Source organism: Monocercomonoides exilis (assembly GCF_001643675.1).
Source record: "Monocercomonoides exilis strain PA203 chromosome Unknown scaffold21-1407046, whole genome shotgun sequence".
NCBI classification, from domain to species: domain Eukaryota; phylum Preaxostyla; order Oxymonadida; family Polymastigidae; genus Monocercomonoides; species Monocercomonoides exilis.
In genome coordinates, this window is record NW_027150566.1 from 959254 (window position 1) to 982863 (window position 23610).

A 23610-nucleotide genomic window follows, 5' to 3' on the forward strand; every position below is an offset into this window, starting at 1 on the left:
AACAAGCTCATTGTTATCTACTGCAGCTACGTGATAAATGTGTGGAACGCAGCGGAAAGGTAAGGGAGTTTCATTACGTATTCCAGTGTTTGATTTCTATTCTGCATGTGTATCGATCAGAATGAGAGAAGGATTATTAGAGATGCTTGCGATGAGATAGTGTTTTTCACCCACTGTAACACTGGTGCTGCCTTGAGAGATGTCCATCATATTTTCCATCCTGCGTTAGATTTCCAAAAGGAAAAGCATGTGATCTTACCGTTGAACGCACAGAAAATATTCATCTTTATCTGGCAGCGCAAAATGCACTTCTGTGAAGATCCCAAGTTGCTGCTCAAGTCCCACATTGAGTCAAATGAAAACATCTATTAATTTATCGAAGGTTTGTAACTTCCACAGGCATCATTTTGGAATCGTTGTTTGTACATAATAGCTCTCAGGAGGAGACATTGAGGGAGCACAGTCTGCTTCCACAAAGACTGATGGGTGAGCAGAATGAGAAAGTTCAGAAGGCTCCTTCTCCTTAAAGAATAGGCAAAATGCAGTGGGTTATTTACAGCCTATTCCTCCTTTTTCCTCTTCTGCCCCAACCCTCTCGCTTACAGTTGGATGTTCATTCGTTCAACATGAGTTGTAAAGCGTATATTCTTTTCATCATCTCACATCGCAAGCACAAGTGAAATAAAACAGATATATAATTCAGAACTCATTCGATGCCAACAATTCCATTGACAACTCGAGTGATTGTGTTGCGGAACATAGACAGCGGTTGGAAAATAAATGTTAAATCACATGATGAAAGCATTTGGAGAAGAAAGAAGAGGTGAGGAAAAAAAGAAAAAGACGGAACAGAAGGAAATAAAGATTCACGAGTTTTTTATGGGAAACTGAACAGAAGCAGAGGAGCGGAAGCTGATGAAGCAGACGAATAGAAAGAGGCAACGAAGACAACAAAGGCGATCTATTGCTCAGCGGGAAAAGCCAAGAGCATTCTTCCGTTTGAAGAGAACGAATTAGGCAGAAAAAGGAGCCTTTTCAACTGGACGAACTCGATTCTTTGTATTTGATGAAGTGCATCTCCTCGATTTTTTTAACGCACCAGAAGACTGTAGGTTCGCAACATCAGACGGAAGAAAAAATACTGTTGAACACATTTGGAATTAAATTAGCTTTATCTGCATCATTTTCTGCGCTTTCATTTACAATGTTTCCATATGACTCTCTTCCTTTATCTTTATCATTTTCTCGGACGTCAAAACAAATATTGATTTCACTGAACACAGACACATTCAGATTTCCATGCGAAAAAGGAACAAAATGCTTTACGACCTGCCTCTTTCTGCCTTCATTTTTTCTTTCGAAACACCATCTTCACACTCTTTTTGAATGGCCACCTCCGGCTTTTGTTATTCTCTCAATCACTGATGCTAACAGACCTCGGAACTCGACTGAAGGGGAAAGGAGGATTAATTGTTCTGTTCGAAATTCCATTTTCAACATGCAGCAGAGAAGGCAACCTAGCTGAAGAAGGCTCTCAATTAGAAGCACAGACCAGAGGTGCAAAAGGAACATCTGCTTCTCGGAACAGCACTCAAAGTTCATATGCTTTCAACAATTCATGTAATACCAGTGCTCCGCTTTCGCCTCGTTTCAGTGAACGCTCAACTCTCTCATCTTCCGATGAATTGTCGAATCAGATGCATACCTCTCAACTCACTGTATCCTATCGGTTCAAACCATCTTTTCTTTTGCTGACTATCTTCTCATCAAAGAACAATAAGATACAATTTGAAGCACACAAGCTTCAAAACAGAAATTCTGTTTTACACAAAAAGCCACAGCTGTCCTGCTTTGCTTCTCTCCATGTGACTCGAACTCTTTTATGTTCACCACCTTTGCTGCTTCGTTCTCTTTCAGTTTGAACAAATAATTGATGCAAAAACTTCTGTTTGTCGCTTCAACATCTTTTCCTGCAACAAATGCAATCCAGCCATTTTTATTTTGTCTTCCTTATTGAAAAAGCTGAACCTTTTTCATCAAACCTGCATTTACTTATCATCTTTCAATTGCCTATGCCATGAATAAAAAAAGTTCCATTGTTGGAAGCAAAATTACTTTAATTTGTCGGTCTTCAGATTGGTCATTTAATGCTGCGGAAGTTCGGGAACAGATGACTCGAAACGTATTCACACAGCGCTGATTTATAATCCTTTATTTAATATTTTCCAAATAATCTGAACTGAATCTTAATGCTCTTAAAGATCTAATTATTGTTTTTGAATTTGAATTTGAATTATGCTTTGGGTTTGTATATGATTTTTGTGAATTATTGTTTCATCTTCCAATGAAAATTTCAGAATTACTAACGAAAAGTTGAAATAATAAAAAAATTGATTGATGACGTTTCAGAGAAAAGATGCTTTTGAAAAAGAAAGACTTTTTTTCTCGTTCAAGAAAAATGAGTATCAAATAAATATTCCATTCAAAATTGGGCATAGCGATTTGTCAAAAACACAAAAAGATAAAAATTCTTTGTTAATCACAAACAAAGAATTTTTATTTTGAAATAATAAAAGAGTAAAAAAATAAAAAAGTTTTAAATATTTATTAATTGAAAAAAAAATAAAACTCTCGACTCAGTCCGAGTTTTTTGATTGACACGCATCGCTAAAAATTACCTTGTCGCAAAGGCCTAGTTCAAAATCAATTCAAAACAAATATTTTATTGAAACTTTAAATATGCTTTATTTAAAAAAATATCTCGATAAAAATGAAACAAATGCAAATTGTGAATATATTAGATGAATTGTGAATAGAATTTTTTTATTTGAATAAATTCATTTTATTTGAATGAACTGGGTTTTTCTTAAATGATATCATGTTATTTTGAATGGTTGAAGTGACACTTGAATAAAGAGCGATACATTTAAATAAAGTTTTTATGAAAAAGAAGTGAACACTTATTATAATATTTTCACGTTTATTTTTAACTTTATCAACAAATAAATTGAAAAATTCTAAAAAACTGAGATTTTTCATTTTTCTCAAACAATATTTGATATATATTTAAAGAAGATTTTTTTTGACAAAAAGAATGTGAAATATCGAAAATTAATAATTTATTCTTGTTATTCTGTTCTATTTTCAACTTTTTTACTTTTTTTGATCTCTGAGTAATTAAATATGAAAAACAATAATTTATTTCTTTTAAAGTTCGTGGAGTAATCTACAACAAATAAAGCATATAAATTTGAAGCGCTCAGTCGAGTTGACAGGTTGAAGCTGTTTTCATCTTTGTCACTTTCTCCGTTGAATGGATATATTTCATTTTCATAGATCGATTTTTTTAAAGGCCACTCTTCATTTATCTCTTTTCCTCTTATTCTATTCTCTCCTCCACTGCTCCTCAGGTGACATCTCCATCGTTACCATTTCATATGTCTTATGATCCTTTCTGATGTTATCATTCACAATCTCTCTCAGATCATCTGCTTCATTCTTCACTTTCTTCCATCGAACAGCCAGAATAGCAACAATTGCAAGCAGAAGCACTGCAAGTACAACACACACAATCTCAACAATAGGCCAAAAATGATTTTTCTTTCTTTCTACCTTCGGCAATCTTTTCAAATGCCTTTAGCTCAGATTCAATTCTATTCTTTAGGATGATTGACTCCGCTCATGAAAGAGAATCAATCTTTCCAAACAAGATCTTTACAGATACTTACGTTTCCTCAGATGCATTGAAATAATTGATGCTGGAATGGCTGCATGAATCTCTATTTCACCTGCAAACTCTTCTGACAGACGCGGAGACACCTGGAGCTTGTGAATCATTCCATTTAATGAATCAACTTGGAGAGCAAAACCTCGGGGCAGAAGCAAGGAACCATAAAGATCAATTGAAAGAGTGCTCCCTTACTAGCGAGATATCACTGAATTCAGATACGGAATGAAGAACGGAGAGTCACTTTCTGAAGCGACTATAGAAAAATTGCATTCCTTAATTCAAGGCCCAAAGTGATGAGTTCTCTTGAAAGCCATCTCCGCTTTTCGGGCTTTGAATATTCAGAAGCGCATGACCAGAGCAGGCGATATTGTTCCTCATGGACGGATAACCCACTGCACCCGGCTGTTGTTGACAAATAATACAAAATGAACGGAAATGCTTCCGCCAGAGATCGACAGCCATCTCTTGGACGAATTGCCAATGCTCGTGTGTATTATTCTTCACGAGCAATTCTGAAGATCAACCATTGATCCAAACCACTGGTACAGCTTTTATAATGGATTGTTATTCAGTTCGAACTTTCGAGATCTTGCTTTTCAGTCAAGCACACACACGAAGACACGTGAGTATATTTCAAATCAACCAACACTGAAATGCAACATTTTTCAGTGTGCGAAGCGCACTTCTTGTCTGAGCAGTTCTCCAATTCCAGCAACAAGGACGAAGTTAAAGATGCAAAACAGCACCGGATAAGCGAATCTCGGGCAACATTTTGATATGATGACTGCTTCATCCAGAAAGATGAGTCATTCTACGTCACGCTCACTGTGCACCCATTCTCAAGCATCGTGTTAGAAATTGCCAACAAATTCACCTCCACATCTGAATCTTCGCATTCGACGGAAAGCAAAGATTCATTTGATACTAGTGTATCGTCGAATTCCAGGTTGCTGCACCTGATGTTCGAATGTCCTCCTAAACCATCTGAGCAAAACGCAATCATGCTCGATCCGCTCTGGGTGCCTCTCATCTGAATGTTCTGGAGCTGACAGTCTTTGCAGTTGCGAAGAATGAGGCCTGATCGCTGAGCGCTGCAATTGGATATTAGCACTTGCTGCGTATAGAGGTTTGCCAGATTGCGGAAGTCCAACAACACAGCAGAATTTATATTTGAAATGTTCAAGTTCATAAATGAGCAATATTGTTACACTCTTGTTGCTACACACGAAGAACTGAGACGGAGAGAAGCAAAAGTGCATCCGTTGATCGACAGCCTCCCATTCTCCACAATAATGACAGAGCAGTTCAGCCTCGTTTCAGTGTTTCCGCTCCAATCTTCTTGAGCAAATGTTGTATCTACAATCGAAAAGTTGCCATCTGTCAGCAACAGCAAACTGCAATGAGAAGAAGAAAAAGCGCTGCCAAACAAAAACAAAAGAAATTCCTCTTTCACTCTCTACGAGCATGCAACAAGACTGCTCCTCTTGCTTCTGATGATAAGGTTCAGCACAATATTCCCTCTTACACCTTCCAGATCCAGAGACTTGATCGAGACATCGCAAGTACTTGTTTCCTATGCCATCACACCCGTTTGTCGATCAGCAAATTGCTGTAAACTGAAGGAATGATGTGAGACAATGCAATATTCAAAGAAGAGCAGGGCGCACTGACAGCTCCGCATTGGCGTGAATCTGAGGTGTTGTCTGCTGAAGAAGAGGCAAATATTGTCTCGCTTTGATACACAACCATAAGCAGCAACAGATCTTGCTCGTCCGAATAGTCTTGCGCGGTGCATCCCCACATGGCAAGATCCCGAACAAACGGAGGTCTGAAGTCGAGCTGGAAGAGCTCAATGCTGATTTGTGATTTGATATTTGTGCATCTCACATACAGATCTCGTCCTGTGAGCGCCTTGTTGTTCATGAACTTGGTGTTTTTCAACAGGAAAAGAAGCAGGCAATCTCTTGTGATCAAAGCGCAATCCAGGAATACAACGCCTCCTCTTCTTGTTGCAGAACAGAAACATACAGAGATAGCTGAAAAACTGCACTCGAAAAATCCTCCTTCGTTCAATTTCATGATCAATTCTCAACCGCTCTCGCTCTGTCTACTTCCACAGTTCCTGATCGATGCGTTTTGCATAGACACGCTGGAATGTTCGCCACCAGTGCAGCTAATGATGGAATGCTCAGATGGTGCATTTTTGAGGAGCGAATGGAGCGTGCAGCATTTCAGTTGCACTGTTGGACTGCTGCCTTCATTTAATTCCTGTGGCTCGCCTTTCCACTCAGCCTGCTCCAACACTGCAACAATGCTTCCGAACATCAGCTCCATGTTACCCATTGATACATTTGTCAAGTCAATGCTGCTTCCATGTACAGTCAGTGCCAAAGCCGATCCTTGGTGCGTAACCCGAACCAAGAGAGAGAGAGAGAGAGAGAGAGAGAGAGAGAGAATGCAATCATTTTTCGAAGTTGAAAAAAGTATTTCTTGAATAAAAGACAAAATATATTTAACTATTCGTTGAAACCAGGTATTTGGCAAAATATTTAGTAATTTTCAAATGAAATAATTAACAAAGAAAATTCATTTTGTTTTTGTTTTATTATTGGCATGGTCAAAAAATAATCGATATGAAGCAATTCTTTAAAAAGAAAACTTCTTGTTAGTTCTTCAAAATGATGTGAAGGCTAGAGTTTTGTTCTGCAGTTGAATTTTGAGTAGTATGTTTCTCTTATGCGTTTCTCTTTCGAATTAAATGAAGGAGAAATTTCTCTGTGAGGATGATCGAAACATTTTATATCGTTGCAAGAAGTTGATTTCACTTCTTTTTCATCGTCTTTGAGTATTTCAATCATTCTCTTTGCTTTTTTTCTCGATAACTTTTTTTCCTTTGCTGGTTCTTTATTCAACATTTCATTAAGTTCTTGCCTACTATGTTTGTTCTTTCGTTTCATTTCAGAAGAAGATGAAGTTGGTTTTCTAATTTTCGTCAGCTGTTTTTGAAGAAAATGTAAATGCTCTTTTGTTGATTCAATTTGTTTCATTAGCTCTGAATCATCCATCTCTTTTGCTTCTTCTAATGATTTTTCTTCAGTGGAGTTTTCGTCTGTGGAAAATTTTATTGTTGAATTTATACTGTGATCATCGATAAATGTTGAGCGTTCTTTTGTTATTTCAGAATCGTGGAGAGATGAATGTTTTGAAGATTGTAAAGAAGATAATTGTTTATCGCTATGAGGAGAATAATTCCCAAACAACTCTTCTCTCCAATCTTGCGAGGATTCAGAAGTGTCAGAATTGAATTTATGATTTTGGATGGGGGACCCAGATATGCGATCCAAGACTGGAGCAGCTGCAACAGGCCAGACGCCTGTTTTTATGAACGCTGCTTTTATAGTCGAAGGCATTACCGCAGCAGCAACTGCTTCAGGGAGTGTGTCGGCAAGGGAAGATCTGTATGAATGAATCGAAAACGGAACAGGAACGTGAAATTTATTGTAAAGAGTTGTTTTCAAACGAGAAAAGATGCACGAGTCGCACGGTTGTAATAAATGGGTCATATTTGGTGGAAAACACTTCAAAATGATATTGTGTTTCTCTGCAAAATCTGCAACAGAATTGTCTGAATGAGTTCCATGATTATCCATTAATAACAGGGCTTTATGTGTCGATGTTGGTTTCACTTTAGAGACAATCGCAGGTATCCAAAAATTGATCATGATGTTTTTAAATATTTCTTTTGTTATCCAACCGGATGAAGAAGGAAGAACTTTGATGTCGAACGCCGAAAGTGATGAAAATTCTTGTGGCAAACTTTTCATGGGCCAAAGAAGAAATCGTTGAAGTGAAGAACCATCTGCACAGACACACAGACACAAAGTTGAATTAGGAACTTTTGGAGGAGCTGTTGAAGCAGGCGGAATTTGATTTTTTAAACAAACAACCAGTTTGCTTGTGCTTTCACTTAAATTCAATGAAGATTCATCAAAATTAAATATACTCGATGAATCAATGTTATTCCTGCTAATAACTTCAGACAATTCTCCAAACCATTGTCTCACATTCTCTGGCGATTGTGCTGCTATTTTTAATAACTCAATAGGTCTCGATACTGCTGCATGAATAATTTCACTTCTTTTTAAAAGTTTGTATGCGTTCTTTTCGTTGAGTTTTTTTGGTTCTTTATTTTCACCACACTCTTTTTCAAGAAAATCCGCACACTAAGAAAAATATTTCTGAAAAGAAAAAAAAATAAAAAATAAATCAAACCATGTTCTGGACATCGTGCACTTTAATTGTTTCTTTTTCTGATAATTTGACAAGGACTTGATTTTCAATAATTTCGAGCTGGCGCGCGTTAATTGTTAGAGGATGCCCATCCACTCCAACATCTCTTCCTTCCTTCTCCGCTTTAACACCTCTGAACCAAGCACCTTTGGAAATAATATTTTCGCCAACAACAGTTTGCCATTTCAGTGAATGATCACGGCGTATAGCAAATATCTTTTTGGTTGTTGAATGAATGGAACGATATTTGCTGGATGCGAGTTCGCGATGAAGTTGAAGAGGAGAAAGATATGTTGAGTTACTCATGACATATGGGGTATGATCAAATGAACAATCATTGAAACTTTTGATTAGTGATGTATTTGTAAATTTTTATATGTTAATAATATGTTTTAATTTGCAATAAAACAAATATAAATATTTGGATTTATTTCTTTTTGTTGTGAACACAAAAAATTAAAGATTCATTGATAACAAAAACGTCAGCCAAAAAAATGAATTGAGTTCTTGTTGTTTCTTTTAATTGATTAATGATTATTTTAGATGCAACTGCCTTGGAAATATCTTCAAAAAATTTAATATGGAGATAAATTTACAGAAATGAACAAGATCAATGTTTATGCAAGGATCGGGTTTCGCACCAAGGATCGGCTTTGGCACTGACTGTAATGCAGTTAGAACGTAGCCTCCACATTCGATGGATTGAAACTGTAGGAATAACATTTTTCATGTTTTAGACAGGAAACCTATCATGCAAAAAAGAATGCCTGTGTAAGTTGCTCGGGTAAATAGCAAGAGAATAGCTTTTGAGTTTTGTTCATTATTTTACGAAATTATGAAAACAATTAAGTTTGTTTTTGAATCCGTTTTTTAATAAAAATCGTTCACATTTTTTTTTTGATTTTTCCGGTCTTTTAATGTTATCAAACAAATCTTTGAATAAATACCAGTTTTTAATGTATATGTTGGTGCGATCCATTTTATTTATTTGCTCAATATAAAAAAATATAATTTTTAAAATAATTCACGAAATTCTTATTTTCGTCAATTTTTAACGAATGTTAAAACATGTGGATTGCATTCATAGAAGTAAAATAATCAAGGAATATGTTGAAGATGTGTTTTGAATCATGAATTGGTGAAAAAGGATTTTGACAGTTTTATTAACTTTTTGATCCTTTTGATCTTTGAAAGAATTTAACGAAAACAACATAAAACATTTCCAAAACTGCATTGTTACTGTGTAAATAATATTTGTTTGTTTTTCAATCAATTTTATAAACATAAAAAAAAATGTTTTTTATCAAAATTTTCGTTACTCAAATAAACTCAGTCTATCACAAATGAACTCAGTTTATTTAAATAAACTCAATCTATTCGAATAAACATGAGTTCATTTGAATAAACCTAGTTTATTTGAATAAAAAAAATCTATTCAAAATTAATCAATTGGTGTTTAATTCTTCACAAGCATGATAATTTTCAAAGATTTAAAAAACGGCCAATATATTTAAGTTTAACCCGATTATTTCAAAATAACTGCGTTAATTCAAAATTCGTGGCTAAACTTGAAATAACACAAACTATTTGAAATGACCAGTTTATTTCACATTTTATCAAATGATGTCTGTTTAAAAATATGAAAATCAAGTTAATTTTAAAATCTCAAAAGGTTTAATAAAGACATGAGTGAAAACACTTTTTTGTGCTTCATTCAAAAAGAGCTTGAAAATCCGTATTCACACCCATATATTTTAACTATGATGCGAGAAATCCAATATTATTGTTTTATCTCATGGCTTGGAAAAATCTGCCAAGTCTGTCAAAAAATCGAAAAAAAAATCACATCAGGTGTCAGAAAGTCACCAAGTGTTAATTTCGATATTAAACAAAACCTTATCATTTTTTAAATATCTTTTGGAGTATTTTTTGAAGTTAGAGAAGGAATCTTTTGTTTGCCTCAAATATAATATGAATCAATCATGAACTGTTATTCCATTAATTTTTTATCAAGAATTCAGAAAAGACTAATTTGGTGCGTTTGAAGAGTTGATGTTCATCATTCATTCAGAAGTTCCTCGTAAAGAGCAATTAGGGTGATATTTTTATTGGTAGCATGGAATACGAGAAGCCGCGATATCTTCAAACAGGGAAAATGCTTTAAATATTCAGTTTTTAAAAAATCTCAGGATTTTCCTCCCCCAAAACATAAAAATAAAAATGGTAATTATTCACTTTCCAGAGTTTGTTTTTTCCTTTTGCTTTGTGATTTCTTTTCATTTAATTTCATTTCTTTTTTTGAACAATTGTCGTATGGAAACCCCCCGCTATCTGAAAAACAAGACATGAAAATAGGCACATAATTGTGGCTGAAAATGGGCAAACGAAAGCATTCTTGGTGTGAAAAGACAAAAAGAAAATATGCTGACGATATTCTTTTTCACTCGACATATGTGCATCTTCTGGACAGATTATCACTTTTGCAATTGTGATTAGCAGGCATTTGTTTCCTTGCAACATCTTTATCGACTAATCAAAATCGATTGTCCTCGCATTTGGCATGCACAAAATAAGGAAAGCGTGTGCACTCTCCAAAGCGCCTGTTTCCAGAGTTAGCACAAACAAGAGCAGATAGGCATTGTCTGGCTTTCTGATTTCATTGGTGTCTGGAGAGGCGAAGGATTCGGTGATGAGGAAGGAGGTGAGGCGAAAGAATGCTTCTGTGATGAGAACGCTGCCATTAAGTGAGATGCGCTTGTTGGAGTCGGAAGGATATTGCTCTTTGAATCAGGGTTTTGGAACAGATTCCATTTCTTCGGGTCTTTGAAGGCACGTGCACATTACAGTTATTTATTATTTTCACAACAGCCTTGAAATGGATCGAAGCTTCTGTCAAAGAACTGGCGAAAAGAAAAGAAAAGAAAAGAAAAGAGTGAAAGAGAAAGAATTCTGCGTATTTGTTGATTGCCATGAATAAAAAAATAAAATAAAATAAAATAAAATAATAAATATTTTTGCAGCATCTGCTCAGCTGCACCTGATCAAAAACGAAAGTCTGGCCAGCAAAACAAGATTACAAAAAAATACGAAAAGGCACGGTGATTGTGAGATCACACATTGCTTGGATGGAGGTGCGCAGAAGCGAAGTGGCAATGCTGCTGGCTTGGAAACGCAATACAAACACCAAAAACTCGCATCACTGAGAATGCTGCAAAAACAACTGTCATTGATATTTCTTTCTTCTTTTCCTTCCCCCCTTTTTTCTTCATTGCGCGATGCAAGCCAGATGGTGGGTGGTGCACAGGCACACAGACACACAGGCTCAAATGCTGGAGGGAGCCAGTCAAAACGAGGTGAGCGTCTCTGAGACAGCGGAAGCAGGCAAAGCGGAGGGAGGGGGGATGCCTGCGGCATCGACGAGGTCGATTGCGTCAGAGGCTGTGAGCATGGCAGAGGCAGGCGGAAACAGCGCGATGAACACTTTCTTGAACTCCTGGAGCGTGGGCCTGCTGTGGGGCTGCTGCGACATTGCAGCGCATGCTGTCTGGCCGAGCGAAATGCCCTCGCAGCTGCACAGTGTTGGCCTCTCCCCGTTCGCAATCTTCTGCCCGGCAGCTTCTGCTTCGTATTCCCCAAACGGGATCTGCAGCGTCAGGCACTCCCACGCCATCATCCCGATCGAAAACACCACCGTCTTCTTTGTCGCGTGCCTCTTTGTGCCGCTCAGCAGCTCTGGTGCCTTCCATCGCATGCAATCCTTCCTGTTGTCTTCATCGTCCTCAAACGCCGATGAGGGCGGAGGCGATCCTCTGCCGTTCCCATTCGCACAAGAGCAATCAGAGGAAGAGGTGGCAATAGTTGTGGTTGACGAGATGGACGAAGAGTCAGAATCATCTGAAGAACAGTCTGAGTGTAGGGCAATGCAGATGACCATATGCTCTGAGAACAGCACAACGTGCGGACTCAGATTGGCCAACGATTGGAGCGGGTTGTTCATTTCGTCGAAGGAGTGGAGCGCAAGATTTGCCACCCAGAACAGGATTTGTGCAGCTGTCTGCTCCCTCTCCTGCAGAGTGCCAATTGCCATCTCCTTTGTCTTGTTCCTCCCATGAAGCAGCATGAACAGTGAATCCCTCAAATCCACAATCAGCTTCTCATGAGGCGATGAACAGGCCATCGCATCCACTAGATTAGACATGGATGAGGTGGTTGGACACAGATCCTCCCCTCGAACAAATGTGGATTCTGTGTCTGAAGTGTCGGTGGTTGAGGTGGAAGAAATTGACGGAGATGGTGATCCCTTTCTCACTTCTTCTTCTTCCTCTTTCTCATCAACCTTTTCCAACATCCATTGAGGAATCTTGTCTGAATCTTTCCCCAGAATATATTCAGTAGATCCACTCTCACTCAACAAATGTTCTGATGATTCTGAATGCTCCATATTCGTCTTATAAATTCTCTTCTTGATCCGCTCTTCATTCTTCTTCTCTGCCTCCCTCTCTGCCCTCCTCCACTGATCTTCAGGAGACATTTCCATCGTAACCATTTCAAACGCTTTCGGATCTTTTCTGATGTTATCATTCACAATCTCTCTCAGATCTTTGTTTTCATTCTTTGCCTTTCTCCATCGAATAGTTGAAATCACCGCAATTATTAGAATTATAAAAAGAACAAAGGCCATAATAATCACAATAATAGGCCAAAATGATTTTTCTTTCATTCCTCCTTCAACAATTTTTTCTTCTCCACTAGTTTGTGTTTCACTTCTGTTTTTCAAAACAAAAGTTTCTGTTATCGATGGATTAGAAACATGCCCAAACAATATGCACACAGCCACTTCTGCTTCTGTTGGAGCAGAGCTTACCAAAGACGAACCTATCTTGCCCTGGACTTCTTCCTCAGAAACAAACTCATCTTCCGCAAAAGCGTGAGTCTCGATTGAGCTGACATTGTTTATTTTTGACACAATCTGGAATCCCAGATTGCATGGCAGAAGAAGCGTCCCTCTGAAAGTCAGTTCAACAGTATCTTCTTTTTGAGTTGTTTCAACTGACTTCAGCGTTGGAATGAAGAACTCGGATGATCTTTCAGCAGCCATCCCCAACAGCTTGCATCCTTCATTCAAAATCCAAAGTGAAGTATTTCTTTCCCATCCATCTCCTCCTTTCAAATCAACAACATTGAGTGTTCCGCTGCCTGTGCAGAATACATTTCTTCTTGCAGACTTGTATCTTTCGATTCTTTTGCTGTTATTCTCAAACAAGCAGCTTTCGATAACAGCACTTCCACCACTGATCGACAGCCCGCCTTTTGAAGAGTTTGTGATCGATGTGTCCTTCATCTCCAGCAACCCTTCACACACATCAATAAGCGATCCAGTCCACTTGCACACATCCTCATCTGCTCCATTCTTTTCGCTCTGATGCCCATCCTCACATCCAATCAGTTCGCATGACTGCAGAGACAGAGATGCCCCAAATGATATTTCCACCAAGCTCCCTTTCTCTGAAGGTGTGAAGCATCTTTCAAACGAACAGTTCAACAATTGGCTTCTTGTTTTTTCACACCCCGACTCAACCACATGGGAATTGCTGCTGCTGCTGTTGCTGCTGGTGATGTTTGAGAACGATGATATGCCCATCTGCAGAACAACCCTTTCTCCAGCATCTTTCTCATTCACATGCTGATTCTTCCCCTTTGTCAGAGAAATGAAGTTTTCCCCACGCTGCAGAATGTCAGATGCAGCCAGCTGCATGATGTTCACTGATGCACTCAACTCAACAATCATTGCAGTTGCAGTTGTTTTTATTGTGGATATCTCGATCTGGTTCAGAGTGGCAGCTGACCCACTCTTGAAGAGGAGCAATGGTTGAGTTGTGCGCATCGCACACATCGAGCTCTTCTCCATCTCAAACACTCCTCCTTCAACCACAATAACACTCGAATTGAGAGTGGACTCAACAGACGATGACTGCAGAGTGCAGCCTGAAAATGCCAACGATCCATTCAATTGCTTCATAATCGCTGTGTGCTCTGCTGAGAAATGCTCGTCAAACGAAAACAAGCAGTCTTCGACCAAACACTCGTTTTCAAACAACATGATCCACGATCCCTCAGACTCCTCTTCGATCGATGAATTGAAATGAATTGCTGATTGCTGTTTGCTGATCGACTTCAGCGTGAGATCGCTGATGACTGTCGGCTCAGCCACCACAGTCGATGAGTCAACACATATCGCATTGAACAGCCCAGCCTGCACATGCCTCACTCCGTGTGACACGCTTCGGCAAGGATTGTCCTGCTTCCCGCACTGGTTGCTGTCTTCAGACTCCATCGACACAAACACCTGCGGCGTGTACAGAAATGTGATCAGCGGGATGAGATCGATGTCTGAATGTGCTGAGTCGCTCCCACAGATCGATGTGTTCATGCGCAGCGAAGGCTGCGAAAAGTCAAGAGCGAAAAGTGTTTCGTTGATCTGCTCATCGATCGAATGGCAGTTGATAAACACATCCTTCCCCATGAATGCACTGTTCATCATGAATTGAACACCCGCAATGTGAAGAAGAAGCGGTTTGGAAGGGGTTTGAAAGGGAGCATCTGGATCGCAAAAGTCCAGCATCATCCCGCCTCCTCTCCCTGTGCTCTCAGAACAAGCACACAACACAAATGTGCAGTTTTTCACTCCCAGGCTCGACTCCTCATTCTTCATGCGCATCATCAGCCCGCCTCCTCTGTTGCTTTGCCGGCTGAGGCAGTTCCAGAATGTGCAGTTCTCCATTCCACACTTCAATCCAACAAACTCATCCACACCCAAAAACACTGATCCTTCCTCAGTTCTCGACACATTCTCGACTGTGACAGACGACATGTTCATTGATGGGCAATCCACTGGCAAATCGGGTGAATCTCCAATAACAAATTGATTTGAGTGGAGTTCAGAGGAGAAAACTGATATGAAACTGTCAGAAGAAACAGACGAATTGATGAACGATGTGTTGTGCATGTGCGCTGAATGGAAATTGGCTGACAGTCGCAGAAAAGGATTTGCCAGAGACAAAGTCACAAGTGCACAGTGCTCCAGGGAGACATCCCCTTCCACAATGTCAAGCACACACAAGGAAGAAGAAGAAGGAGACAAGGTGTCAGATGGAATGAACCTGCAAAGAGAGAAAGACACAAAATATACAGAGCGGATGAATGATTTGTGGAACTCACATCTGCTCGGAAGATCGATTATTATGATTGAAAAGGAAGCATTCACTGAGTTGGAGATCAGCGAGCCATCATCCGAGGAATCTCCATCACCAGAAACGAACAAGTGCACAGCCTCACCACCTCCTTCAACTGAAATCAAAGGCCTGTTTTCATCAGACGGTTTGGAAGGCAGCAAGGATACTGAATGTTTGAGTGAAGTCGATTCTTCCACTTTGATGATCGATTTCTCCAAAGCAACTGGAGAGAATCGCATTTTGATCATGTGGTCAACCGAGGAGCATGGTGCTTCGGAATATCCGCATCCACTGAAATCAAATCCTTTCTCTTTCGAAACAAACCCTTTCCCACTCCAATTGTCCCACAAATACACAACAAGCGGAATCACATATTCTTCTCCTGTTGTCTTCCTTTCCCATCCACACAACTCATCCAATAAATCCAACTCCTCTGAACTCATCTCCCATTTGAAATGATCCTTGTTCACAACTTTTCTCAAATCCCATCCTGAAACAAACAGATTCTTCCCTTTCCAGGCATTGCATCCCTCAAATGTCATACCTTCCATCACAAATTTCTCTATTTCCTCTGGCAATGCAACAAACATTCCTCCTCCCATTCCCTTTCCTCCATCCACAACATCCTCTGATGGAACTTCACATTCAGACAAATTCACATTTTTCATTTCCAAACTCCCTCCACTTCCAATTAATACCATCATCCCTCCTCCTCTCAGTCCTTCTTCGTTTTTGCACTTTGATGATATGTTCGTGTTTTTGATCGATATGGTTCCTCCACCACTCATCTCCACTTTCACGCATCCTCCACTTCCTCCCTCGTTTGCCATCTCTGTCAATGTGCATCCCTCAACTGCCGCTCGTGATGCTCCATTCACGTTGATTGGCGAAAGTGCTGTGAAAGTGACATCCTCAGAAACAACCAATCCTGTGAGCTCCAATTCACCTCCACTCACATGAATCAATGAAAATGCCACAGAGCTTGCAAGAGAATCAGCTGAAAATGCAATCGAAATATTGCTCAAAGAGAGAAAGATTGATGACTGAATAATCGAAGATATTGAGGAAGGAAGAACACGAGGAAGAACAAAAGATAAGAAAGACAGAGAAAAGCTTCCAGAACACTGAATAACATTGTGGCAGTCAGTGGAGATATTGTCAGTCAAGAAAACATTCACAAAGGGATATTGGCTCGAAGAAGATGATGCAGATGAAGAAGAAATTGATATTTGAGATGTTTGAAACAACGGCACAACAAACGGATTCTTGATCGATGCTGATGATATCACTTCCATCGCATTCACAAGCTCATTCACTCGCTCACGAACACAGAAGTCGATTGTTGAACAGCAGAAAACGGAATATCCACAATGCGAATGATCTGCACCACTCCTTTCGTCAACTGATATGGGAGATTCAAAATCACATAAATACACACACAGTGGAATAATTGGCAATGATGTCCCATCCTCGCATCCACACAACTTCTCTTCATTATTCATGCAGTTTCCGTCTTTGAAGAATCCAAAGGATGTTTGATCAATTATCTCTTCCAACAAAAGCCCACTTCCACATTGAACAAACACATCACTTCCATGAAAAGCTCTGTTTGGGTTTTCTTCAGAAAATATCACAGACTCATAAATAGTGAAATCCGATTCAGTCGAATCAACATTTATGAACAACCCTCCTCCTCTCCCCTTTTCCTCAAGACTTCCTGCACAACATCCCTCAAACGTTGTTGTTCCATTCACAATCAATTCTCCTTTCCATTCTCCTCCCATCGCCAGACCACCACCATCTTTTCCTGCTGACACATTCTCAAAATGGCAGTTTTCAACAACAACACTCCCCGAGGATGCATCACATCTCTCAGTAATTCCTCCACTTCCTGACAGCCTTTGAATCGATGTGAAGTTTGTGTTCACCACATACAACACTGATCCAGACCGATTCACATTGAATGAAATCAAACTGTCAGACAAGAAATTCATGCCAGCAATTCCAACTCCTGACAATTCCACATTTCCTCCAAATATCTGCATGAAAGACATCTCAAGATGCAATTCACTGTCAACTGACGATATTTCGCATTCCTCCATTGTCAACGATCCATCGCCATCCATCACCACAAATGGCATGCTTGTCCCACTCTCTGCATTCCCTTGCAGCATCGTCACTTTCTGAACACAAAAGGTTCCAGATGCAATATTAATGACAGATAATGATGATGATGCTGATTGCACAACACATTCATTCTTTGACAATCCACAAACGCTGAATTCATTGGATGAAATTGATATTTGTTCTTCTTTGAACACACTTGGTCGTAGGATCAGAGTTTTGTTCGAATTGCTTGTTGTTCTTTCAAGTGAATATTTGATTGAACGACAGAAAGGTGCAAAACCACACTGCTCATGATCAATGCCAACTGAATAATCGGCTGTTATTTGATGATTATTCTCATTATTGGTCATCCACGAACTCAGATCAGATATGCTCGAACATTCATAGAATCCATCATTGCACCTTGTGATCCTTGGGGAAGCACTTGAAGAATAACAATAAGAAATATTGTTTTCATCGATTTCCTTCCACTGCCGAAAATATCCAATGTGAATATCATGTCCGTAAGCATTATTTTTTTCTGTATTGTTATGGAAAAGACAATATTTGATGTTTATTGAAGGATTATTCAGTGCATCTTCTTCTGCGAGTAATACACAAGGAGCATAGCTACCACTCTCACAATTCTGCATCAAGCAATTCGAAATCAATATCAACGTGCTTGCGTGCCAGATGTGTGTAACTGATGAATACAAATCCGAACTTGCATTGTCAAAAATACATGAATAAACAACAAAGTTCAATTTCTTTGCATTTGGGAAATAAAAGCAAGTTTTAGAATCCGATGAACAATTTGCGAATGAAGTTAAATTTAATTGAAATGAAAAAACGTTATCAGCTCTATATCCACCAGTTTCTCCCAGCGCAGAACATTCATTGACGATGCATTCATCAGACACAAATTTTCCAGAAGATTCGATCATGAAAACAGCTCCTCCGTGTGTTTTTGAAGAGCATTCAATGAATGAACAACGATGCAATATTATTGATGCATTTCCTTCTCCATAAAGAGCACCACCTGTTTCATCACTCTGAACGTTGAATGTGTCATCGTCAAACACATTTTCTCCTTCTGTGAAATTTTGTCTTTTGTTGAAAGTTGTGAAGCATTTCAAAAACGAACAATTTCCGCAGCGAAAAGAGATCATCGCAGGCGAAAGAATGCCTCCAGAATATGGACTTTCACAACCAATCATCACTGTTCTTTCCACCAGAACTCTCTCAGAGCATCCATTTTCATTGTCGCACTTTTTCATTGATTTTGGCAAAGTGATGTTTTCGAACAAAGAATCAGTCACAGATATTGATGAAAGACAACTTGAAGAAAGAAAAGGGTCATTTCCAAGAACTTCAAATGAAGAAATCCTTGAAGAAGACAAGCGCAATTCACCACAATGAGAAAGAACTTTCTTTGAATGATGTGCAATCAAAGATGATAATTGACGATCATGAACCACAAAATTGAATGAAATGTTGCAGAGACATATTCGGCATCCTGAACAGAAAAACAGATTTTTTGATTGTGGATGGACAGAAAACGAACAACTCCACAAATCCAGTTTCGAAGGTGAATCAACTGATGCAAAATACTTCTCCATGCTCATGATGCAGGAAAGAACAGACAAGTTAATTGTTGAGTTCTGGACAACAAAAAATGAATGATCATTTTCCACTTCACCTTTTTTGCAGTTTTCTTTGCTTGTCTGCTCAAATGATAATCCTTGCTTTTCTGAACTCAAAATTGTTGTTGAATGAAAATAAAATTCAATTCCATCAATGTTGTTTCCAGAAACCAACAAATAAAACGCGAGGCACCACAAAATGAGAAGATACATAGAATGTTGAGAATCAACAATTTTATAATGGATCAAAAAAATAATCTCAAATTTAGTTAATTTCGATAATAAAGTCTTTTTCTTTCAAATCGAGAATTTGACAATCTCAAAGTCCAAACAGATTATGAGCAGTTGTAATCAAAGAAAAAGATAGATAATTATTCGACTGGAATTGGATTAATTGTGAAAATAACAATTCGTCAATGATCCAAATGAACAAATTCCAAACAATTCCTTCTGCACAAGTCTGTATCTGTGAATTTATTGACAAACAATAGAATTTTGTTGAAAGAGCATTTGAATGAACCTGAGTTTTCAAGGATGAAAAACATTCCAAAAACCAGAAGACAAATTTTTTTTGTGAATATCTTCCGATGTTTCATTAATTAGTTTTGTTGGTTCTTGAAAACGTTATCAACAGAATTTCACATGTATTTGAACCACATCTTCGAAAAAGTTGTTGAAGAAGAAAAGTTGAAAGAACTTGGTAACTGAATAAATGAATTGGAGAAAATGCGCTCACAAATGGAATGCATCAGAAGTTCAGTGAATTCCTCATATGAGTTCAATTCGAGGCATTTTTTAATATTCATTAATATTTGCATTTCAAGAATATATTTTTCTGTTTTGATCATTTCTCATTATGAAAGTGTTGAATATGAAAAATATTGAAATTGCCAAATATGAGCAGCTGAAGTTTGTCCAGTTTTAATTAAGCTGAAAACTTCTTCTTTTGTTGATTGGGCATCTTCACAATCATGGTTTTGTGTGACTGGATTCATTCACCAACGGTCTTGTGAATATGAAAATTAAGATTGTCATTCTTTTCAATGTGTAAACTAATCTCAAACACCTGTGGTTATTGGGAGTTGAGATAAGGAAAGAGCTTGATGATGTTATTTTCATGTGATGTGCAATGCATGAGTGTTTTTTTGAGTGCCAATGAATGAGAACTTTCAAATACGATCTCTTTGCAAATCCATCAAATGAGCAGGCGAAATGATGCGAAATCAATCCATTGCTGATGGCTTTTTGAATATTTTAACGGATTTTGAAAGAAAAACTGAACATGTGCGAAAATCCCTTTATGTTATGTTATTTGCTCAATGACTTGAATGTCTTTATTTTCTTTCTTTCATTCTTTCAGAAGATTTAATGAAGATTAAACTGACTGCCTTTTTGCCAACATATTTCCTTATATGTTTTGTTATTGGATTCAAATGTCAATGAAAACTGTTCAAAAATTCATAAAAGAGGATTTGCCATTCATGATTTTCCCTTCAAAAGATGAGGATTTCTGTTTAGTGGAAGAAGATATGAATAGAACAGCAAACATGGACCACAAACAAAGAAATGAGACGAAAAGTGCAAGTGAGAGATTTCATTATCTCTCAGAAATCCATTGGAAGCGGTTGCTTTTTTGAAGCGATTCAATGACGATAATAACAGATTTGTTCAGAACAAACAAACCATGAAGCTTTAATTTAGAAAATAATTATCATCAATCGAATTTGAATGGAATTGAATAAATCCCAATTTCTTCACAGCTGCTAATATGTTTGATAAATGATGGAAAATTGATTGGAAATCCATTAGTGAAATTTCCTTCTTTCGCTCCGCTGTTATCTTCAATCTTCACAACGTTCAGACTTTGGTTTTTGTAATTTGAGCGCCTTTTGAAAACCAAAATGAAGTTTAGTTTTTTTCATTCTTTGAAATGTTAGTTCCTCTCAACATATATTCTTTTTGAGCACAATTTCAGCTCCAATTCAACAATTGACATGTTGTATTATCAGTTGTAAATGATTGAATTAGCCAAAAATTCCACTTTGATCTGTTTTTTGTGAGTCGTTTGATGAATGTTTAACAGTGAAAATTACCATTTGTTTTTGTTGGGAAGAAATATCTCGTCTATTAGATAAAGAACTGGTGACAATAAGAGTATTGCAGTTTGTGATAATGCTTTTCAAAAATATGAGGTTGCACATAACCTGTTCAATTTATTCGTAAGAGCCAAGAACAAAGGAAGTTATGCAACTCATTTGATTATGAGATTCTGCAAAGGAAATGCATTCACAATGCAGTTTATGTTCTGCGATCTTCACCGCAAACAATAACGCTGATTAAGTCATCTTTTGAGTCGACCTTTTGGAACATGTGTCACATTCCAAAACATTGTGACTCAGAGGCATTGAAGATGCGAGGAAAATACTTCAGGCAAACATTATGGAGAATAGAAAGAATCTTTTGAAAGGAAAGATCGGTAAGGCAAGCCTTCACAGTTTGATTGGCTTTATTTTTGAGGAAAGCAAGATCTCACTTTTTGAATGATCCGCAAGTCAAACAAGAAATGCGGAGTAATTATAAGAGGATTCAGATATTTGATACGGAGATAGCTTGATAATCAATGATCAAAAGCATTTTCAATCAAAAAAAGGGAAATGAAATTTTGAACCAAGTATGCAGTTTCACTCAATCACTTTTGTTTTTCATTGACACACTAATAATTCAGCGAGTCAATTCAAGATTTTTATTCCAAGCTTCAATAATTTGGTTCTGTTTGGTGCTTCAATATTAACAACACAAATACTTTCCAGCTTTTTCAATTTCTCTCTTTGTTGCAAATCACTTTCTGAATGTTTCAATTTGTTTCAATGTCTTTCCAATAGACAATCACCCTCTGGATTTTCATTTGATTTCTTTATTTGGATCACAGAAAATGTTTTTTCTGAATCAAGATTTTTTCGTTTCAACAAAAGATTATGCAAATGAGTTTTTTTGGGATAACGTTAATCTCATGCATTTGCGTGAATTTGAAACAATTTTGACACAACAAAAAATGCCTTGATTCCATTATTGTATCAATGCCACGTTAACCGAGTTCTTTGAATTCAGATCTTTGAAATCCTTCCTCAAAAAATTATTTAATGGTATCTTAAATACCAAAATTTCGTTTCCATGAATAATTGCACGCTTCTGCAGGATGAAAGTCAGAGATTTCTGCCAATTATGAAATTTGCCAAAGCTTTACCGGAGAAGCAGAAGAAAAAATGCATAAAGCTCTTCGAGAACACTGGCGGTTCTTTTCCTTCGTCTGATTCATTGGAAGAATTTGCACATTCCCTTCCCGTTGGTCAGAACGCTTTGTTTTGGAATGCCGTAAACGAATGTTCTGGCTCCTCGGAATGCTATCTTCAAAACAAGCAACTGCCTTTAGGAGAAACGAAAGATGCTCAGAAAGCTGTTATTGGTCATATTTGGGAAGCAAGCTATGTCGCGCCGATTCTAGATAAAAATGGAGTCCCTTCAAGAAATCTTTACACAAGCCTTATGCTTGGTTATGAGAGATATTTGACGTGCCTTCGATCAAATGAAAAGTGGAATAAATCAACGCAAACACAGTTGAATTTGGCAAAAAAAGCAATTCGCACGGACATGTACCTGCGTGATCGATCGCTCGGAGAAGATCAGAAAGCAGTCATTGCCGAATTCAAGCGCATTTCGTAAAGAGAATTCAACAAAGCTAAATACCAAGCCAAATTTCATCTCAGTAATAACTGTTTTGATATTTTGATATTTATTTTAGTTGTCTTCTCTTTATGCAATATGGTTATTGCTTTGTTTGCGGGATCAAGAATGAGCCAAACGTTTATTGCCGTTTTGATTATTGTGCAAGTGATAATTTTAGCGATTATATTTTCAAGCAGCGTGTTACTGTGCTTGGCAAACAGTTATATGAAGTCATTAGGTGTGGTAAGATCACTTTCAAACCAAGCGTTTGATGGAGAATTGAAGAAAGTGATGAGGCCATGCGTTGAAAAAAGGGTTGTTAACTGGAGGAGGCAGATGATATGGCGATGGCTTTTGAGCAAAAGCGAGCTGGAAATCGAGTGGAAGATTGACGAAATGGAAGAGAAAATGAAAAGCAGCAAGGAAGTCGTACTCAGCGAAGAAGAAGAAGAAGAGCGGAGGCGCCTTGAAGGCATCCAAGCAATGATCATTCCAGAGTGTTCTGGGAATGCCAAAGAAGTGGAATCAGACAGGGAGCTTCTTTTGCTGAAGAGCGATAATTCCTCGTTTCATTCGAATTCAGCAAATACAAGCTTCGTTGATGAAAAGGAAGAAGAGTATTCATTGTCTTAAAGCTATCTTTCGTTGCTTGATTGCTTTTCTTTTGATTGCTGCTTCAGAAGCTTTTTTTCTTTTTGTATTTGAACTAAACCTAATTTGATTGGCTTTATTTGCAAATGAGTTGTTGGTTATTAATCCTTTTTTATTTTTATTTTTTTATTTTTTAACTTTTAAATGAGTTTTGTAGAGAATGTTAAAATTTTAATTCTTTTTTTTATTTTTTTAGTTTTTATTTTTGCTTTTTTTTTGTTATTCCTTTTTTCAA

The 23610-nt window shown here is 37.8% G+C and overlaps 7 protein-coding genes across 7 annotated transcripts; 2 read left to right on the plus strand and 5 right to left on the minus strand.

Moving 5' to 3' along the window:
• Positions 1-3384: 3384 nt before the first annotated feature.
• On the minus strand, positions 3385-3837 carry MONOS_9266 (uncharacterized protein; the record flags this gene model as incomplete). The annotated part of the gene is made up of 2 exons (XM_067879748.1): positions 3385-3622; positions 3725-3837. The coding sequence occupies 2 exons, from the start codon at positions 3835-3837 to the stop codon at positions 3385-3387; spliced, it is 351 nt and encodes a 116-aa protein (XP_067727878.1).
• A 1474-nt stretch (positions 3838-5311) lies between these two features.
• Positions 5312-5653, minus strand: MONOS_9267 (uncharacterized protein; the record flags this gene model as incomplete). Its single annotated transcript, XM_067879749.1, has 1 exon — positions 5312-5653. One exon carries the CDS (start codon positions 5651-5653, stop codon positions 5312-5314), a length of 342 nt encoding a protein of 113 aa, XP_067727879.1.
• A 165-nt stretch (positions 5654-5818) lies between these two features.
• On the minus strand, positions 5819-6073 carry MONOS_9268 (uncharacterized protein; the record flags this gene model as incomplete). Its single annotated transcript, XM_067879750.1, has 1 exon — positions 5819-6073. One exon carries the CDS (start codon positions 6071-6073, stop codon positions 5819-5821), a length of 255 nt encoding a protein of 84 aa, XP_067727880.1.
• Positions 6074-6420: 347 nt separating this feature from the next.
• MONOS_9269 (putative DDE superfamily endonuclease) lies at positions 6421-8326 on the minus strand (the record flags this gene model as incomplete). Its single annotated transcript, XM_067879751.1, has 3 exons — positions 6421-7696; positions 7784-7953; positions 8003-8326. 3 exons carry the CDS (start codon positions 8324-8326, stop codon positions 6421-6423), a joined length of 1770 nt encoding a protein of 589 aa, XP_067727881.1.
• Positions 8327-11363: 3037 nt separating this feature from the next.
• On the minus strand, positions 11364-17890 carry MONOS_9270 (uncharacterized protein; the record flags this gene model as incomplete). The annotated part of the gene is made up of 2 exons (XM_067879753.1): positions 11364-17695; positions 17782-17890. 2 exons carry the CDS (start codon positions 17888-17890, stop codon positions 11364-11366), a joined length of 6441 nt encoding a protein of 2146 aa, XP_067727882.1.
• A 4333-nt stretch (positions 17891-22223) lies between these two features.
• Positions 22224-22721, plus strand: MONOS_9271 (uncharacterized protein; the record flags this gene model as incomplete). Its single annotated transcript, XM_067879754.1, has 1 exon — positions 22224-22721. One exon carries the CDS (start codon positions 22224-22226, stop codon positions 22719-22721), a length of 498 nt encoding a protein of 165 aa, XP_067727883.1.
• A 228-nt stretch (positions 22722-22949) lies between these two features.
• Positions 22950-23357, plus strand: MONOS_9272 (uncharacterized protein; the record flags this gene model as incomplete). Its single annotated transcript, XM_067879755.1, has 1 exon — positions 22950-23357. One exon carries the CDS (start codon positions 22950-22952, stop codon positions 23355-23357), a length of 408 nt encoding a protein of 135 aa, XP_067727884.1.
• Positions 23358-23610: the final 253 nt, after the last annotated feature.